General features: G+C 43.8%; 3 protein-coding genes across 3 annotated transcripts; 1 reads left to right on the forward strand and 2 right to left on the reverse strand.

Moving 5' to 3' along the window:
• Nucleotides 1–9630: 9630 nt before the first annotated feature.
• On the reverse strand, nucleotides 9631–10664 carry LOC109762097 (uncharacterized). Its single transcript, XM_073508713.1, has one exon. It carries the CDS (start codon nucleotides 10489–10491, stop codon nucleotides 9889–9891), a length of 603 nt encoding a protein of 200 aa, XP_073364814.1. The 5' UTR covers nucleotides 10492–10664; the 3' UTR covers nucleotides 9631–9888.
• A 535-nt stretch (nucleotides 10665–11199) lies between these two features.
• LOC109762099 (photosynthetic NDH subunit of lumenal location 3, chloroplastic-like) lies at nucleotides 11200–12172 on the forward strand. Its single transcript, XM_020320917.4, has 2 exons — nucleotides 11200–11539; nucleotides 11654–12172. Exons 1-2 carry the CDS (start codon nucleotides 11269–11271, stop codon nucleotides 12046–12048), a joined length of 666 nt encoding a protein of 221 aa, XP_020176506.1. The 5' UTR covers nucleotides 11200–11268; the 3' UTR covers nucleotides 12049–12172.
• LOC109762098 (kinesin-like protein KIN-14N) lies at nucleotides 12147–17236 on the reverse strand. The gene is made up of 16 exons (XM_020320915.4): nucleotides 16838–17236; nucleotides 16241–16385; nucleotides 16052–16161; nucleotides 15852–15971; nucleotides 15565–15768; nucleotides 15253–15462; nucleotides 15103–15177; nucleotides 14704–14850; nucleotides 14506–14629; nucleotides 14306–14415; nucleotides 13900–14061; nucleotides 13611–13810; nucleotides 13183–13264; nucleotides 13002–13106; nucleotides 12815–12919; nucleotides 12147–12724 (listed from the first exon to the last, which is right to left on the reverse strand). The coding sequence occupies exons 1-16, from the start codon at nucleotides 17087–17089 to the stop codon at nucleotides 12557–12559; spliced, it is 2319 nt and encodes a 772-aa protein (XP_020176504.1). The 5' UTR covers nucleotides 17090–17236; the 3' UTR covers nucleotides 12147–12556.
• Between the last annotated feature and the right edge of the window lie 2009 nt (nucleotides 17237–19245).

Here is a 19245-nt window from a genome sequence, read left to right on the forward strand (position 1 = left end):
CCGCCATCCACGGGGGTGAGAGTTGTCGGTCTGGCCGAAGTTGGTTTGGGTGCCTGGAGGAAGAACATGGGAGAGAATAATCGACTGTCGTGAAGAAGATGAGGGCACTTGCTTGCGTATGACCATGTGGAACCTGCTCGGTGATAACCCACGAGTGTAGAGAATCGCAACTGTCTTCGAGGAAAGTAATACAACCCAAATTTATTGATTCGATACAAGAGACCAAAGAATACTTCTAAGCTTTAGGAGTTGAATTGTCAATTCAACCACACCCGAGGTAAGTACTTGCTTGCAAAAACTATTAGTGGCACCGACAATATTATGAATGACGTGGTGTATGTGACAAAGCAATTTAACGATCATGGACGACATCGGCACGCTCCGGCGGCGGACATGCTCATGGATGGTTCGACGACATGTCTCAACCAAACCCGCAAGTTAATTTCCACCACATATGCATCTTCGGCCCAATTTTAGGATGATAGTTTCATTGTGGTGCATGTTCAGGACTCCTTCATGATAGGTAACTGCTACCTCTTGAGCATGCGTTGGTTTTCCCTTAAAGAGGAAAGGGTGATGCAGCAAAGTAGCGTAAGTATTTTCCTCATTTTTTGAGAACCAAGGTATCAATCCAGTAGGAGGCCACACGCAAGTCCCTCGTACCTACACAAACAAATAAGAACCTTGCAACCAACATGATAAAGGGGTTGTCAATCCCTTCACGGCCACTTGCAAAAGTGAGATCTGATAGAGATGATAAGATAATATTTTTGGTATTTTTAGGATAAAGATTAAAAGTAAAGATTTGCAAAATAAACGACGACAGAAATAGCTAGTTGACGGGAGATTAATATGATGGAAAATAGACCTGGGGGCCATAGGTTTCACTAGTGGCTTCTCTCAAGATAGCATAAGTGTTACGGGGGGTGAACAAATTAATGTCGAGCAATTGATAGAAAAGTGCATAATTATGAGAATATCTAGGCATGATCATGTATATAGGCATCACGTCCGCCACAAGTAGACCGAAACGATTCTGCATCTACTACTATTACTCCACACATCGACCGCTATCCAGCATGCATCTAGAGTATTAAGTTCATAATAACAGAGTAACGCATTAGGCAAGATGACATGATGTAGAGGGATAAACTCAAGCAATATGATATAAACATCATCTTTTTATCCTCGATGGCAACAATACAATACGTGCCTTGCTGCCCCTGCTGTCACTAGGAAAGGACACCGCAAGATTGAACCCAAAGCTAAGCACTTCTCCCATTGCAAGAAAGATCAATCTAGTAGGCCAAACCAAACTGATAATTCGAAGAGACTTCCAAAGATAACAAATCATACATAAAAGAATTCAGGGGAGATTCAAATTTTGTTCATAGATAATCTTGATCATAAACCCACAATTCATCGGATCTCGACAAACACACCACAAAAAGAATTACATCGAATAGATCTCCAAGAAGATCGAGGAGAACTTTGTATGAGATGCAAAGAGAGAGAAAAAGCCATCTAGCTAATAACTATGGGCCCGAAGGTCTGAGGTAAACTACTCACGCATCATCGGAGAGGCTATGGTGTTGATGTAGAAGCCCTCCGTGATCGATTCCCCCTCCGGTGGAGCGCCGGAAAAGGCCCCAAGATGGGATCTCACGGGTACAGAAGGTTGCGGTGGTGGAAATAGGGTTTTGTGGTGCTCCCGGATGTTTTCTGGGTAATGGGTATATATAGGAGGAAGAAGTAGGTCGGTGGAGCTGCGAGGGGCCCACGAGGGTGGGGGGCGCGCCCAGGGGGCAGGCGCGCCTCCCTGCCTCGTGGCCTCCTCGCTTCTTTCTTGACGTCCACTCCAAGTCCTCTAGATCACGTTTGTTCCAAAAATCACTCTCCCGAAGGTTTCATTCCGTTTGGATTCCGTTTGATATTCCTTTTCTGCAAAACACTGAAATAGGCAAAAAAACAGCAATTTGCACTGGGCCTTGGGTTAATAGGTTAGTCCCAAAAATAATATAAAAGTTTATAATAAAGCCCATTAAACATCCAAAACAGATAATATAATAGCATGGAACAATCAAAAATTATAGATACGTTGGAGACGTATCAAGCATCCCCAAGCTTAATTCCTGCTCGTCCTCGAGTAGGTAAATGATAAAACCAGAATTTTTGATATGGAATGCTACCTAGCATATTCTTCAATGTAATTATCTTTATTGTGGCATGAATGTTCAGATCCGAAAGATTCAAGATAAAAGTTTAATATTGACATAAAAATAATAATACTTCAAGCGTACTAACTAAGCAATCATGTCTTCTCAAAATAACATGGCCAAAGAAAGTTCATCCCTACAAAATCATATAGTTTGGTCATGCTCCATTTTCATCACACAAGAATGATCTCATCATGCACAACCCCGATCACAAGCCAAGCAATTGTTTCATACTTTAGTAATCTCAAACTTTTTTCAACTTCCACGCAATACATGAGCGTGAGCCATGTATATAGCACTATGGGTGGAATAGAATATAATGATGGGGGTTATATGGAGAAGACAAAAAAGGAGAAAGTCTCACATTGACGCGGCTAATCAACGAGCTAGGGAGATGCCCATCAATTGATGTCAATGCAAGGAGTAGGGATTGCCATGCAACGGATGCACTAGAGCTATAAATGTATGAAAGCTCAACAAAAGAAACTAAGTGGGTGTGCATCCAACTTTCTTGCTCACGAAGACCTAGGGCATTTGAGGAAGCCCATTGCTGGAATATACAAGCCAAGTTCTATAATGAAAAATTCCCACTAGTATATGAAAGTGACAAACAAGAGACTCTCTATCATAAAGATCATGGTGCTACTTTGAAGCACAAGTGTGGAAAAAGGATAGTATCATTGTCCCTTTTTTTGGGCCTTTCCTTTTTTTGGCCTTTCTCTTTTTTTTTTTATTTGGGACAATGCTTTATTAATGATGATCATCACACTTCTATTTATTTACAACTCAATGATTACAACTCGATACTAGAACAAAATATGACTCTATATGAATGCCTCCGGCGGTGTACCGGGATGGGCAATGAATCAAGAGTGACATGTATGAAATAATATGCATGGTGGCTTTGCCACAATACGATGTCAACTACATGATCATGCAAGGCGATATGACAATGATGAAGCGTGTCATAATAAACGGAACGGTGGAAAGTTGCATGGCAATATATCTCGGAATGGCTATGGAAATGCCATAATAGGTAGGTATGGTGACTGTTTTGAGAAAGATATAAGGAGTTTTATGTGTGATAGAGCGTATCGTATCACGGGGTTTGGATGCACCGGCGAAGTTTGCACCAACTCTCAAGGTGAGAAAGGGCAATGCACGGTACCGAAGAGGCTAGCAATGATGGAAGGGTGAGAGTGCGTATAATCCATGGACTCAACATTAGTCATAAAGAACTCACATACTTATTGCAAAAATCTACAAGTCATCAAAAACCAAGCACTACGTGCATGCTCCTAGGGGGATAGATTGGTATCAAAGAACACCTCATGTTTCAAATTTGTTACACAACGTTTACCATACGTGCATGCTACGGGACTTGCAAACTTCAACACAAGTATTTCTCAAATTCACAACTACTCAACTAGCACAACTTTAATATCACTATCTCCATATCTCAAAACAATCAAGTATCAAACTTCTCTTAGTATTCAACGCACTTATATGAAAGTTTTTATTATATCTATCTTGGATGCCTATCATATTAGGACTAATTTTATAGCCAAAGCAAATTACCATGCTGTTCTGAAAGACTCTCAAAATAATATAAGTGAAGCATGAGAGATCAATAATTTCTATAAAATAAAACCACCACCGTGCTCTAAAAGATATAAGTGAAGCACTAGAGCAAAATTATTTAGCTCAAAAGATATAAGTGAAGCACATAGAGTATTCTAATAAATTCCGATTAATGTGTGTGTCTCCCAAAAGGTGTGTACAGAAAGGATGATTGGGGTGAACTAAAAAGCAAAGACTCAAATCATACAAGACGCTCCAAGCAAAACACATATCATGTGGTGAATAAAAATATAGCATCAAGTAAAGTTATCGATGGACGAAGACAAAAGAGGGGATGCCTTCCGGGGCCTCCCCAAGCTTAGGATTTTGGTTGTGCTTGGATTTTACCTTGGGGTGCCTTGGGCATCCCCAAGCTTAGGCTCTTGCCACTCCTTGTTCCATAATCCATCAAATCTTTACCCAAAACTTGAAAACTTCACAACACAAAACTTAACAGAAAATCTCATGAGCTCCGTTAGCGAAACAAAACAAACCACCACTTCAAGGTACTGTAATGAACTCATTATTCATTTATATTGGTGTTAAACCTACTGTATTCCAACTTCTCTATGGTTCATAACCTCCGATACTAGCCATAGATTCATCAAAATAAGCAAACAACACACGAAAAACAGAATCTGTCAAAAATAGAACAGTCTGTAGTAATCTGTATCAAACGTATACTTCTGAAACTCCAAAAATTCTAAAATAAATTGATGGACGTGAGGAATTTATCTATTAATCATCTGCAAAAAGAATCAACTAAATAGCACTCTCTAATAAAAAGTTGTAGCCCCCGCAAAGAAAAAATTGTAGCTAATCTCGTGAGCGCTAAAGTTTCTGTTTTTTACAGCAAGATCAGAAAGACTTTACCCAAGTCTTCCCAAAGGTTCTACTTGGCACAAACACTAATTAAAACATGAAAACACATCTAACCAGAGGCTAGATCAAAGATTTATTACTAAACAGAACCAAAAAGCAAGAAACAAAAATAAAATTGGGTTGCCTCCCAACAAGCGCTATCGTTTAATGCCCCTAGCTAGGCATAATGGCAAGGATAGATCTAGGTATTACCATAATAATGGTAAGGTAAATCACGAAAACTCATCTCATATTCCCTACGTTCAGCAGCAAGTTTTCTTTGTGGCAAGCAAAAGTAATCAAAAGGGCTAAATTTAATGGAATAAAAGTCCCCAAGATCAAGCTTGGGAGGTATGGGTTCCACCTTTGGCCCCTTATATTGCACAACCAATTCATCATTATAAGCATTCTTTTGGCAATAAGTCATGAGCCTTTATTCAAGAGAAAAACCTAACCCGTTGTTCTGAATAGCAAAGTCATCATTGAGTTCAGAAATTCTATCAATTAGAACATCGGTAGGAACCTTCTTTCTAAGGTTTTCATTGTAAGCAACATGATCTAAAGATCTTAAACGCATTAAGTCTTCTCGATTAAAAAGGATAGCTTCGATGGGAGGACGACCAGCGTCCACCCTATAACGCGCAAAAATTTCATTGGCCTCTTTCATTATAAATCTGAACTCATGTGCCAAAAAGACAGTAGCCGCTCGCTTAACAAAAAAATGCTCGATATTGGAAAACTCTAGAAAAATCCTTTGTATGCAAGGATGCATATGGATAAATTGTCTTTCAAGTTCAACTATGAGCAAGGATATAGCATCCGCAAGACTACTAGTTCCATGAAGAATAGACCCACCCATAGAGGGCAGGGCACCGACACAAGTAAAGAAATCTTGAATAACTCATTTCCCAATAATATTACCGCTACCAATCTGAAACTTTTTAGTGTGTAAAATAGTAGGATCTTCAAGAGGATCATCAAAAGCATCAAAGTTTTCCATATTATTATCCTTATCAATGATAACCTCCCCAGTTTCAGACATGACGGCAGCACAAAGAACTAACACACATGAAGCAAGCGAAAAAGAGGCGAACAAAAATAGAGGGCGAATAAAACGGCAAAGGTGAAGTGGGGGAGAGGAAAACGAGAGGCAAATAGCAAATAATGTAATGCGAGGGATAAGAGTTTGTGATGCGTACTTGGTATGTCTTGACTTGTGCGTAGACTCCCCGGCAACGGCGCTAGAAATCCTTCTTGCTACCTCTTGAGCATGCGTTGGTTTTCCCTTGAAGAGGAAAGGGTGATGCAGCAAAGTAGCGTAAGTATTTCCCTCAGTTTTTGAGAACCAAGGTATCAATCCAGTAGGAGGCCACACGCAAGTCCCTCGTACCTACATAAACAAATAAGAACCTTGCAACCAACGCGATAAAGGGGTTGTCAATCCCTTCACGGCCACTTGCAAAAGTGAGATCTGATAGAGATGATAAGATAATATTTTTGGTATTTTTAGGATAAAGATTAAAAGTAAAGATTTGCAAAAGAAACGACGACAGAAATAGCTAGTTGACGGGAGATTAATATGATGGAAAATAGACCTGGGGGCCAAAGGTTTCACTAGTGGCTTCTCTCAAGATAGCATAAGTATTACGGTGGGTGAACAAATTACTGTCGAGCAATTGATAGAAAAGTGCATAATTATGAGAATATCTAGGCATGATCATGTATATAGGCATCACGTCCGCGACAAGTAGACCGAAACGATTCTGCATCTACTACTATTACTCCACACGTCGACCGTTATCCAGCATGCATCTAGAGTATTAAGTTCATAATAACAGAGTAATGCATTAGGCAAGATGACATGATGTAGAGGGATAAACTCAAACAATATGATATAAACCCCATCTTTTTATCCTCGATGGCAACAATACAATACGTGCCTTGCTGCCCCTCCTGTCACTGGGAAAGGACACCGCAAGATTGAACCCAAAGCTAAGCACTTCTCCCATTGCAAGAAAGATCAATCTAGTAGGCCAAACCAAACTGATAATTTGAAGAGACTTGCAAAGATAACAAATCATACATAAAAGAATTCAGAGGAGATTCAAATATTGTTCATAGATAATCTTGATCATAAACCCACAATTCATCGGATCTCGACAAACACACCACAAAAAGAATTACATCGAATAGATCTCCAAGAAGATCGAGGAGAACTTTGTATTGAGATCCAAAGAGAGAGAAGAAGCCATCTAGCTAATAACTATGGACCCGAAGGTCTGAGGTAAACTACTCACACATCATTGAAGAGGCTATGGTGTTGATGTAGAAGCCCTCCGTGATCGATTCCCCCTCCGGCGGAGCGCCGGAAAAGGCTCCAAGATGGGATATCACGGGTACAGAAGGTTGCAGTGGTGGAAATAGGGTTTCGTGGTGCTCCCGGATGTTTTCGGGGTATATGGGTATATATAGGAGGAAGAAGTAGGTCGGTGGAGCTGCGAGGGGCCCACGAGGGTGGGGGCGCGCCCAGGGGGGCAGGCGCGCCTCCCTGCCTCGTGGCCTCCTCGCTTTTTTCTTGACGTCCACTCCAAGTCCTCTGGATCACGTTTGTTTCAAAAATCACTCTCCCGAAGGTTTCATTCTGTTTGGATTCCGTTTGATATTCCTTTTCTGCTAAACACTGAAATAGGCAAAAAACAGCAATTTGCACTGAGCCTTGGGTTAATAGGTTAGTCCCAAAAATAATATAAAAGTGTATAATAAATCCCATTAAATAGCCAAAACAGATAATATAATAGCATGGAACAATCAAAAATTATAGATACGTTGGAGACGTATCAGTAAGATAAAATGACAGCCAAGATCCTCCAAATTTGAGATTGGGTGATCAAAATTCACCCTTGTTTGATATGAGGTAATCATCGGGTACTCAAAAAAGAAGGCAGAGACAGCATGAAATGCATACTCGTCCCATGAAAATATGTTGTTGTGTCAAGGTTGGTTGACCACAAGCATGTATCGTATATATAGAACTGAGCAAAAGGGCTCGAAGTATTGGGCAAAAAAATCATGCATGGTACTACATGGAGCCGCATCAATCCATACTGACTGCAATATGAGAGCTCTCTACCAAATAGATGGGCCACCATCGAAGAGTATGTGAACAAGTGGTGAATAGGCACCAGATGGCATTAGAGCCAAAACCATGTAAGTTTTGTTTGCTTGTTTTCCTTGCTTGCTTCATTTCTTGCATTATGTTGACATGTGATGCTTGCTTGCTAGATGAGGTTGGCCACCGCATTGTATCATCAATGTGAGTAGAAGCCATTCACTTTGCCGCATTGTTTGTTGGAGTTGAACCGAAAACCCAAGTGGGAAACCATCTTTGAAGATCTCAAGAACCCCATCAAGAAGAAGAAGAAGAAGAACAATGATGGGACAAGCTCCCACCAATCTATTGGATTGGATGATGACAATGACCAAGGTGGAGGGGCGGCTCGACTTAGGACCACGATACAGACAATCTACAAATTTAGTTGGTAGATGATTCTTTATGTAACTTTTTGCATTATATATTTCATTGTGTCGGTCGTCTTGCCTGAATGCATACTGGTTGACCAACTAAATTTGTAGATTGTCTGTACCGTGGCTTCGATTTTATGTTACCTTTAAAAGTCCACCCCAGGTAACTTCAAATCCTGGATGAGAGAGAGTTTTGGATGGATACTGCTGAGATAAATACATGCTGCCCCAACGTTAAAGAAAAGTGCATCACGTTTGAGCACTATCCCATAGAGATAATTTTGTCGTTCGCGTCTTCTTTTGCCATGGGCTCATGAACTAGCTAGGACAGATGAACCGAGGATGCCCTTGAGGCCATTTCCCCCTTGCTTGTCAATGATGTAACAATGATGGCGAATGAAAAAAATGGGCTTTGAGATGTAAAAAGAAAGTGCATGCTGCCCCTACGGAAAGAAGTGTATGATGTGGTTCCCTTAGAAAAATGTGTGTGTCGTGGTTTATGAAATACAACACGGCCATTTTGTAGTTTAGATGTGAAGTGTTTAAGCAGCTTCATACAGCTAGCGCATCACGATTAAAAAATGATATAGCTAGGAGATATGTGGTCTCTTGTTCACAGTTTCAAGATATAGCTAAACAAGTTTTTTTTTCATTTGTGAAGCGCAAGCCTGTGAATGAACTTGTTCTGGATATGGAGAAAGGGGATGGTGGTGTTTGCTCGGTGGGAACCCGTATTGTACATGTCAAACATGAGAGCGTGCGAGTGCAGCTATGCAGAAGAACCACCTGAACGAACAAACAAACCATTAGAAAAGAGACAATGTATCTGATGTTGTACTTTTCTTGTCCTTACAAGGGCCGAGGAGAAATGATTCCATCCTAACATGTGTGCGCTGGCTGCTTATTTGTTCTTAGCGCAAGGTGAAGGGAGTCAGATGCAGGCCTCTGGATAAAAAGAACCTGGCAGGGTCCAATGAAGGGTCTAATGAAGTTATGTGCACATTGCAATTTGCAAAACAACTGCAGTGCAAATGGGCAATACCATAGTCTTTAAGTTGCTTGTCTTAGATTTATCGATACGAATATATCTAAACACGATACATCCGTATCTAAACAAATCCAAGACAAGTAATTTGAGACAGAGGTAGTAATATTTATTCTTTTCTTTTGTTGTACAGCAAGACAGTAGAGCAATGAATGATGACAGATGTTTGTTGAATGCGCTAATTTTCTCCCGTAGCAATATCTGACCGTTCTCTTGTTTTGCAATGATTTCTAACAGTGACGCGCAACATCAGAGATGGTCAACGTGAGTCATAGACCAGTCCTTGTCTCGATGACCAACTCAAGGTGGTCAATTCAATTGGCACCCATAAGAGCACCGGTTCCATCAAGAAATGATATTCTAAGATTTTGCTTTAAGTGATTTGCATTGAGGAGCACGAGACTGTCATCATAGAGTAAACAAGAATCAGAATTACAAATATAACAAGATGCGACTTGAATCGGTGAAATCTCGATGTGGGATGGGGGGTGATGAAGGATTTAATCCGGCAATTGAAAAGGAAAGACAGCAGACTAATTCCATGTCCTGAACCTGAATCGGTGCCCTACAACCTGAATCTGCTCTGAGATCGAGTCATCAATAGTCAAGAACCGGCGACATGAGTCAGGACGCCGTCGGACTCGGCGCATCCGGGGCCGGCGGTGGCGGCACCAGCGCGACCGGAGGGGGCTGTGACGCGGATGCCGGCGGCGGCACCAACGCAGCCGGAGGCGGCTGTGACGCAAATTCCGGCGCCGGTGGCGCAATCGCTGGTGGCGGCGGCACCAGCGCAGCCGGAGGCGGCTGTGACGCAAATTCCGGCGCCGGTGGTGCGATTGCTGGTGGCGGCGGCACCAGCACGTCCGGAGGCGGCGGGGACGCAAATGTGGCCGGCGAGGGCGACGCAATTGGTGCTGGTGGGGGCTGCAGAGGGGGCACCAGCGACTGCGGCGGCGGTAAGGCGGTTCCCGGGGCAGGAAAGGTGGGATTTGGCGGCGGCGGCGGAGCGGTGACCGCGGTGGAAGGCATGGATGGCTGTTGGCTGACGGTCCCGGGCGGGACTGGCTGACACCCGCCGGCGGCGGTGGCGCAGGCGGCGCCCGAGTTGCGATGGGACTTGGCGCGGTGGATGACGGCGCCGACGGCAACGATGAGACCGACGACAGCGAGCGCGGCCACGACGGCGAAGAAGATCTTGGTCGCCTTCCCCACGTAGCACCACCGCATGGCTGCTTCTCCCCCTCTCCCGGCTCTCTCCCTCTCCGGGTGGCTGGCACTGTAGTCTGTAGTGGAATGTGTGCTGGCAGTAGTAAACAGCAGCAGCTGAGGTCCTCTGCTCTATGTATTGGAGAGCTCGGTCAGCTCAGACAAGGGGCACCGCCCGATCGAACAAGAGAACGGTCCAGATTTTATCCAGAGTGAAACAGTGGAGCTGCCCAGGCAGATCGGTCGCAGGTGGTGCCTTGGCTATCGTTGACACCTGCAGGCTGTAGTGCAGGGTGGGTGCTCCTCTCAAGGAACCATATGATCAGTCGTCGATCCATCCGTCTCCTTTGGAACAAGCACGGCAGTAAATGAGGTGAAAACTTGGGTTCACGGCAAGGCAATGCCATTCTCTCGCTACGTATTCCACTTTGTCCTACTGCCATGAAGTACTCAACTACTGCCTTTTTCCTTTTTCAGAGTACATGGATTTTTTTTAATAAAAAAACGAACCCATGGAGAAAATGGGTGTGCTTCTTTTTAAGAAAAAAAACAAGAAAAAATGTTGTATTTCCTTCATAAGAGAAGAAAGGAAAGAATGGCCGAGTGTGGAGTAAGCACATCGGCACAATTTGGCATGGTCCCCTGCAGCGCGTCCAACACAAATCAACCAAAAACACAAAATATAATGCAAAGCAATTTCATCAGTTTCACCAAAAGGAAAAGATAATAATTTCATAGCTCTTTCTCACACCAGTCATCTTCCATCTGCCGCCCGCGCTATCCAGTCCCACAGCGCACATGGCAAGCACCTACCTCTCAAGCTTCCAGGCCACCGCCCGTAGCGGCGGCGCGTCACCGAGGCCGAGGCCAAGAGTGGTGACATGCCACGCCTCCGAGCCGTCGGGCCGGCGATCAGCTTGCCTCAGTCTAGGTCTCGGCCTTGCCACCGCCGCTCAGCTCCACACAGCGCCCGCCCGCGCCACCGCTGACGCCGACGAGGACCCGGAGCCGGCCAACAACGGCTGGTGGCTCACCGAGTTCCCCCTGCCAGTGCCCAAGATCCGCAACAGTACTACCGCCACTCTACCCATACATACTATATCACCTCATCCCCATGATGCATTTCATTCCTAGAGAGGCTTCAACTGCTGAACTGAAACCGGCGCTGATGAATGTGGTGCAGAGGAGATCAACAATGGCGAGACAGGGACGCGATCCTTTGTGAAGAACGGCATCTACATGGCGGACATCGGGCCAAGCTTCGCGGCGCACGCCTACCGGGTGCGCAGCTCCGCCTTCGACCTGCTGGCGCTGGAGGACCTGCTCGGCAAGGAGGCCTCCAACTATGTCAACAAGTACCTCCGCCTCAAGGCCACCTTCATATACTACGACTTCGACAAGCTCATCACCGCGACAGATCCCGACGCCAAGCCGCCGCTTCTCGACCTAGCCAACCGCCTCTTCCACAGCTTCGAGAAGTTGCAGGCGGCCGTCACCACCAAGGATGACGCTGACATAGGATCCTGCTATGCTGACTCAAAGCTCATACTGCAGGAAGTCATGACAAGAATGGCCTAGCCAGTATCCAGGAGAAACAGTTCTGTCATGAACTGAAAATTCTGCCTCAAACTCTATCCAGGATAGCCTCAGTGCGTGATGTAATGTGCATTTGGTGATACTGAGAAATGCCACGATTCTAGTCTTGAATGAACAATTGTCAGAGTTAATACAAGCCAAGCCATAACAACAGCAAACAAAGCTGAATGCTCGCTTTTAGAATAAAATAAAAGGCTGAATGCCAATACACCTACAGAGCTCAACTACTACTAGTACCATCACTCTACGCTAGAGTAGAGTATCAAAGCCGATACAGATTAGATAACTGAAATGGATAGGTCAGCACGCCACACCTGACTGTTAATATAATCATCAAGAACAAACAGCAAAGCAAATGAGAATATACAACCTCTAAATGCGGTGCAAATGATGGATTGCATCCCTCAATTATCAACAAACAAACAACACACCTACATTACTGATGGCCCATGGGTGGGGTGGGACTTGACAGTGAATTGACTGCATATACTCATCCTTGTGACAAGCTGCGCATTTGAGTCTGACGACGAGGGACGCCGATCTCACAAGAGTTCACCCGAGCAGCAAAACGAAGCGAGCAAATAGACTCGCTTGTAGAAGACACTTCCGGGGACAGGTTCACAAACATTAGCGTCTTTGAGTCTCCACCCAAGCATGGCTGTGTATACAAGGAAAACAGTTGTAGGCTGTAAAATGGCACTAAATTATAGTGAGACTGTACACCCTAGTTTTGGTACTATGAAGTTACCTGGAGTAGATACGTCAGTTTGGAGTTCCTGAATGGAATGTGTTCCTCTTTCTTAGCAATGGAGAAGATAACATCACTCAAGCATGACAAGCTCTTGTTAATAGCCTAAAGAGTTGAAGTTAATACCATACATGTGCTATTGATGTTACAAATGTACACCTCACAAAACAAAGGGATAGCAAACTACCTGGGTTTCCTTGAGTCTATCCCCAGTGGCACCACTTTTGTTAAGCCGTTCACTGCCTGCAAGATCAATTAAATTGAGAACACCTTGCACTTGTTGATCTGTTCCCTGCACAGAATATAATAACGCAAACATTGAGAAAAGGTTATGCATGAATTGAACTTGTCAGTAAAAGATTACATACCTCATTTACACCAAAAATCCTAAGTGTGAAAACACAGTGACTTCTAGATGACTCTTCATTCATTTGTGTTTTTCCTACTGATCTGCAAACAAGAACGAAAAAACAAATACTAGTTGATTCAGCACATATACATGCAAGTACCCAAAAAATAGAGACATTGCAACCAAATTGAACACTCTTTGGAGAGTTAGCTGAGTAAAAAAACATACATAGCATGACAAAAAACATGGTACTAAGCATTGATTACAAGAGTACAAAATGTATGTTTGGAAAAGTTTTAGTTCAAATCAAGGAAATACTGCTTTTAACTTACTTAGAACTTGCATCCACAATACAAATTTGCTTGTGCTATCGTAACTTATCATTGTTAAACAAAAAATAAGGATTAATGGCAGTTTCACTGAATTGCAAAAGAACTTCAAGTCAACCTGCTTTGTGCAGCCCGTTTGAGCAGAGAAGAAACTTCATTGATACTCCGTACATCAACGATTGTGAGGTCAGACACCTGGGTATTACCATTCGCATCATGTTTGATATTATATTTTGAAGCAGCACCATCTTGGATAGATGTGCGACTTGTCGCTAACAAGTCACGTATGGTCTCATTGTATATTTCTAACATTGAAGCCTACAAAAAAAAGCTAAATTAGGATTATAGATAGAGAATACATGAAAAGTCTTTAGTTCAAGTAAGTAAACAAATCAATTGGAACACACCTGCATCTTATATTTCCAACCTTGTGACATAAGACATTGACTAGTTTGAAAAATTTGTTCAAGCGATCTAGGTATTAACCCTTTCTGATCATTGAACTCAGGATTTCCCATCATAGTGTGTGTCTTGCCGGAACCAGTTTGCCCATAAGCAAATATGCATACCTACATGATTTGAGATCAGTTAGTTCCATAATAAGTTCCTAATTTTAAAACAAAAACTATTTTTTCAATTATTCAATACAAGAAATAAAAACAGACAAGTACTTGGCTAAAACAATTAGATGAAGTGCACAGTGATTAACAATGTACTTTTAGAACAGTTAATTTTTCTTAATTTTCTGCCTAACTGAATTTATTATATTCAGTTCTGAAAATACAATATTAGTTATACCACCACTAAAAGTACCTTATAGCCATCAAGTGCACTTTGAACCAACTGAGAAATTTCAGTAAACACATCTTCCTGGGATGCCGAATGATCAAACACTTTGTCAAACGCAAATGAATACGATTGTGCTGAACAAAAAATGAAAAAGGTTAGTTTACAGAAGTTAGCAAGTATCATACACAAACATATACTAAGCAGTAAAAGTAAATGTAACATACTGTTATGCATCAACTCGACACCACGACCTATATTTTCTCCATTATTTGGATAAGAAACAGCTCCAGATTCATTTGACAATAAAGGTCGGACTCGGCAGAAAACACGAATATTTCCTTTAAGCTCCTGCAACACATTGATCTTATAAACAAACATACTGTATGGGATTAGTACGAGTCTTTAGGAGAATAAATCATTACGAGTATTGTGTTATGTAGTTTTTTCCGCAACTTCTCCCCATCCACAATTTTTTGCTCAGCTTCTGTAAGACGTAATTGTAGGTCCTCCAGCATTCTCTTTTGGCTTTCATACTCACTCATTGTCTCCATAGTTGTCAAATTGGATCTCTGGATAGTAAACAATTACAACCATTACACAGACATGCATTTCATATATTGAAAGTATGGTAATTCAATCTAAATAATAATAGGCATGCAAAACTGTTACAAATATTATAATGAAGGACATAATAGTGATACAAATGAACCACAGTTTGCAGCTTGTAGCTATAAATGCTTATTTTGAGGCTAATCATAATGGCAAGTCAGAAACTATAGATTCTACAAGCTGAAACAAACATCTTCTATAAAAATACGCACCTTCAACTTTTCATTAGCCGATGCAAGTTGAATTTGCAGTGTTTTAATTTTCTCGGTTTGGTTTGAACAAGTTTCCTGCATGATTGAAAAAAAATATAAGCCATCCTAATTGAAATGGTTAGCATTATAATTGAGTGTGTGTAATCATACCTCAAGTGCATCACATCGTATCATGACATTCTCTAATTCTGACGAAGACTTTCCTGTCAGTTCCTTGTACACACCCAAGTCACTCAACAACGAATTTATTTCAGCTGATTTATGATCACGGTCATCCCTTACTTGGTGTAATTCACCTCTGAGAGCTTCAACCTCACTCAATAAGTTATTTTTTTGTTTCAACGCTTCACTCTGTGAAGACTGCAGAGTAAAAGGCTTAGCTATGAGTATGTAACTTATAAATGTAATAAGAAAGTTTAAGGCGTAAAGAATGCAGTTAAAAGATGAAAACTGAAATATTACCTTTGCCATTTCAAGCTGCAACTTTACTGAGTTAGAATGATCTTTCAAACCATTCATTGTTTCAACCATAGTATTCTTCTCTTTTTGCAGCTTGTCTATTGTTTCAGCATTCTTTGTTGCGTCAGCTTGGAGGTTGCAATTATATTGCTGCAAGCTAGTGTTGTATTCCTGAAGCCTCTTATTTGTATCTTGAAGCATCTTGATCTAAATGTAAAAGAAATATTGTTAAAACATGAACAATGGTAAATAAACAATTTATTAGAGAAGATATTGAACAACAATAATACCTGATCATTAAGACGCTTCTGCTCCAACTTAACTCTGTTGAGTTCTTCTGAAAGCTCGTTCCTTGAAGATTCTGCAGCAATCCTAGCCTCCTTTTCGTCTCCATAAGATCGAAGGCACTCCTGCACTTTACAAATTTGTGATTACAGATTGCTCCTTGGTCCATAAAAGGTAAAATAGCGAAATGCACAAGGTACAACACCATTTGTTCAGCTTCCACTTTCTTTAGGCTCTCTCCTAAAGAGGCATATTGTTTCTGAAGCTCCTCTTTCATTGCCACGGATTCTTGGATTTTGCACTCCAACTGAGACACTGGATGGCAACAAACCAATTCAGTCAGTACAGTCAACAGTTGCAAAAGTTTGCACACTGTCAGATGAAGAAGTGTTACCAATTTCAGCATGATGTTTGTCTGCAGCATCGATTAGCCCATTGAGTTTTCCGATTTCAGCGAGGTTTGCGTCCTCCCTCTCGAGCAACCATTTGATACAAGCACGCAGCTTCTTGATGTACTCAATCATCTGCTCACTCTTTCCCTGTGGAAGCAATCAAACAATTGATGCTGTTTAGAACACTGCCAAGGACCATAATCATCAGTTCAGAATAGCAGGAAATAGTAGCTCATCAGAAAGACATGTTAGAGGCAGGACCAGAACCACATATAGTTCACCAAAATCATGGAATTTCACTTATGTATTCATCACAGTAGAGGCATGACATGTTAGGGGCGGGACAAACTACAAACTGAGCGCAGATTAGAGAGTCCAGAATTGTTCTAAATTGTTCTTGCAAGCTAAAATCCAGAATTTTTTTGTCTCGGCCTACCCACCCAAAAGGGTCAGACCGAGAGGAGATTTTTCTTTTTCTTTTGAGATTTAGACCGAGAGGAGATGGCTAGATGGCAACACTAAACAGGAGGCAAGGCAATTCCACAAAAGCGGGAGAATCCACCTGGTATTTCTGCTGTCTGTTGCGAAAAAATCCATACCTTGTAATCCATCTTGTTCTTGCCCTTAATCTTCTCGTTGAGGAGGGCGTCGACGTCCTCCCTCCCGGCGAACTCGATGGGGGCCTCCGCGGGGGGAGGCGCGGCGGCGTTCTGGGGGGCCGTTGAGAGCGGCGGGCGCGGCGCCGGGCCCGCGGCCGTGCGCTGGCGCTTGCCATACTGCGACTGGGACTGGGTGTCGTTCTCCTTGAGGCGGGCCGTCGCCGAGCGGGCGGCGCGGTCGCGCGTGGCCATGGCGGTGGCGGGCGCGGGGAGGAGGAGCGCAGCGGCGGTGGATCTTGGGGTTGGGGCGAGGGGAGGAGGAGCGCACGGGCGGATCTTAGGGGTTTTCGTTTTTGAAATGGCGGATCTTAGGGTTGTGGCGCGGGGAGGAGGAGCGTAGGGGCGGAGACAGTGCGGTGGGGGTGGGGGGAGGAGCGGGATCTGTTTTTGAGAAGATTTTTTTGAGAAGAAAGATGAGTAGAACGAGCGGGATGTCCAGCTGAAAACTACCACGAGAGCTATATCTCGCTCACAGCAAGAGTAGCCTTTTTGTCTGCTTTACAGTACTGGGCCGGCCCGTTCTCGGCACTGGTTCGCTCGCCCGCTCGCTCGTAGCTGTGTCGGATACATTTCTTTCTTTTTTCAGAGCACACAAAGCACGTGCCTTAATTTTATAGAAGAGAGCAAGACAATTTACAAGAGGTCTAACAAGTGTGGGACACTCGAAGACGAACACCCACCACCACTCCTACAAAGTATCCAAGACTAATCTCTCACAAAGCGTTGTAAGCTACCTCCTCCCCGGGCCGCCAACTTCCAATCTCTAAGTTCATCAAGGATCTTCTTCACGAGCTCCTGTGAGTCTACCTGTTGCTCAGCTTTGTTGAACACCCTGGCATTCCTTTGCTTCCAGAGCGACCAAGCCGTTTAGATAACCAGGGTGTCAAAACCACATTTGTCTTCCTTCGCGAAGCCCGATCGTTGTAGCATTCACCATTCCAGGAAGGAGTCTATGCTCGTGGGGCAGGAGATCTGAATATGCAGCTTGTCGAAACAGCCCATCCAAGTGCTGCGCACATAACCACATTGCACCAAGATGTGGTCCACCGTGTCTTCGTCCTGCAGACAAGTGTAGCAGGCCGAGGTGTGATCTTGCAATCCATGTCGAGCGCGTCAATCCGCTGTCCACACGCGATGTTGTGAGGCAAGCCAAGCAAAGATCTTGCATTTGAGGGGGGCGAAACTTTTCCAGATGGCAGCGGCATAGGGGCAAACCGGCAGGCCCTCGCAAAGGCGGCTGTAGGTAGACTTGGCAGAGTAAGACAAGGAAGTCGCGCATGGCCATAGAAAGTTGTCAGGCAACTGATCGTCCCGATGCACCGAGGCAATGGCGTGTCTCAAGTGCATGAGTTGAAGAAGCGCCATGTGCGAGGAAACGAAGGGGACGTCCAACGACCATTGCTCCTCATCCAGTGCCCACTGCACTGTCCTGGTGTTGATGCGGCGTGTCTCTGCCATCTCGAGAATGAGAGGCGCGATGTCTTGCACGGAGTGGCCATGGATCCATCGATCCTTCCAGAACAGCACGACCAACCTCGATGTGCACCAGGCAGTCGAAGACGCCTCTTGCCTCTTGATCAATGAACATTCCTAGCCCTTGCCACGGCCGCTCAGGCTCGCTGCGTCTCACCCATTCCCACCTTAGCCGCAAGGCCAACGCCTGAGCTTTCAAATTCTTGACGCCAAGGCCTCCGTACTTCACCGGACGACGGATTCTATCCCAAGCGACCAAACACTGCCCACCATTGACTGTCTTTCCCAGCCTAGAAAAAAGACCGCATCCAGCTGTTTATATCTTCGAGAACCCAAGCAGGGGGCTGTAGCACCAGGAGTTGGTGGATTGGCCGAGAAGAGATCACAGACTTTGCGAGCACCAGCCTGTCCGCTCTCTGAACGAGCCCTCCAGGCCATGTGGGCATGCATTTCCTCACCGTGTCAAGCAGAGGCTGCCAATCTTGCTTCGTAAGTTGCTTGATAGCCAGCTGCAGGCCCAGATATCGACATGGAAACTCCGCAAGTTTGCATTGCAGAAGCTCAACAACGCGCTCTTTGTCCTCTTGGTCTCCATGAATGAGGGTGGCAGTGGATTTCAAATAATTGACCTTAAGTCCGGAAGCTTCTCCGAACATATCCAGCGTGTGCTTGATGAAGCTAAGATCGGTGATAGTGGGATGGACGAATAGCGCAACATCGTCGGCATAAATAGACACCCTTTGCCAAGCTGAGATTCCTCTGTAGGCGGATAGCACTCTATGCTCCAGCACCTTGCCGAAGATTGTGGTCAGAGCACCCATAGCAATCACGAAAAGAAGTGCGCGAAACGGGGTCACCTTGACGAAGGCCACAAG

This window comes from Aegilops tauschii, chromosome 2 (genome assembly GCF_002575655.3).
Source record: "Aegilops tauschii subsp. strangulata cultivar AL8/78 chromosome 2, Aet v6.0, whole genome shotgun sequence".
Classification (NCBI taxonomy): Eukaryota; Viridiplantae; Streptophyta; class Magnoliopsida; order Poales; family Poaceae; genus Aegilops; species Aegilops tauschii.

Bases quoted from the DNA above. Each gene is read 5' to 3' on its own strand.
- LOC109762099 (XM_020320917.4), top strand. From the start codon at position 11,269: ATGGCAAGCACCTACCTCTCAAGCTTCCAGGCCACCGCCCGTAGCGGC. The intron at 11,540-11,653 runs GTACTACCGCCA...AATGTGGTGCAG, and splicing joins AGTGCCCAAGATCCGCAACA to AGGAGATCAACAATGGCGAG.
- LOC109762097 (XM_073508713.1), bottom strand. From the start codon at position 10,491: ATGCGGTGGTGCTACGTGGGGAAGGCGACCAAGATCTTCTTCGCCGTC.
- LOC109762098 (XM_020320915.4), bottom strand. From the start codon at position 17,089: ATGGCCACGCGCGACCGCGCCGCCCGCTCGGCGACGGCCCGCCTCAAG. The intron at 13,265-13,610 runs GTTGACTTGAAG...TCTTGTTTGCAG, and splicing joins AAACGGGCTGCACAAAGCAG to ATCAGTAGGAAAAACACAAA. The intron at 13,107-13,182 runs GTATGTAATCTT...TATTCTGTGCAG, and splicing joins GGATTTTTGGTGTAAATGAG to GGAACAGATCAACAAGTGCA.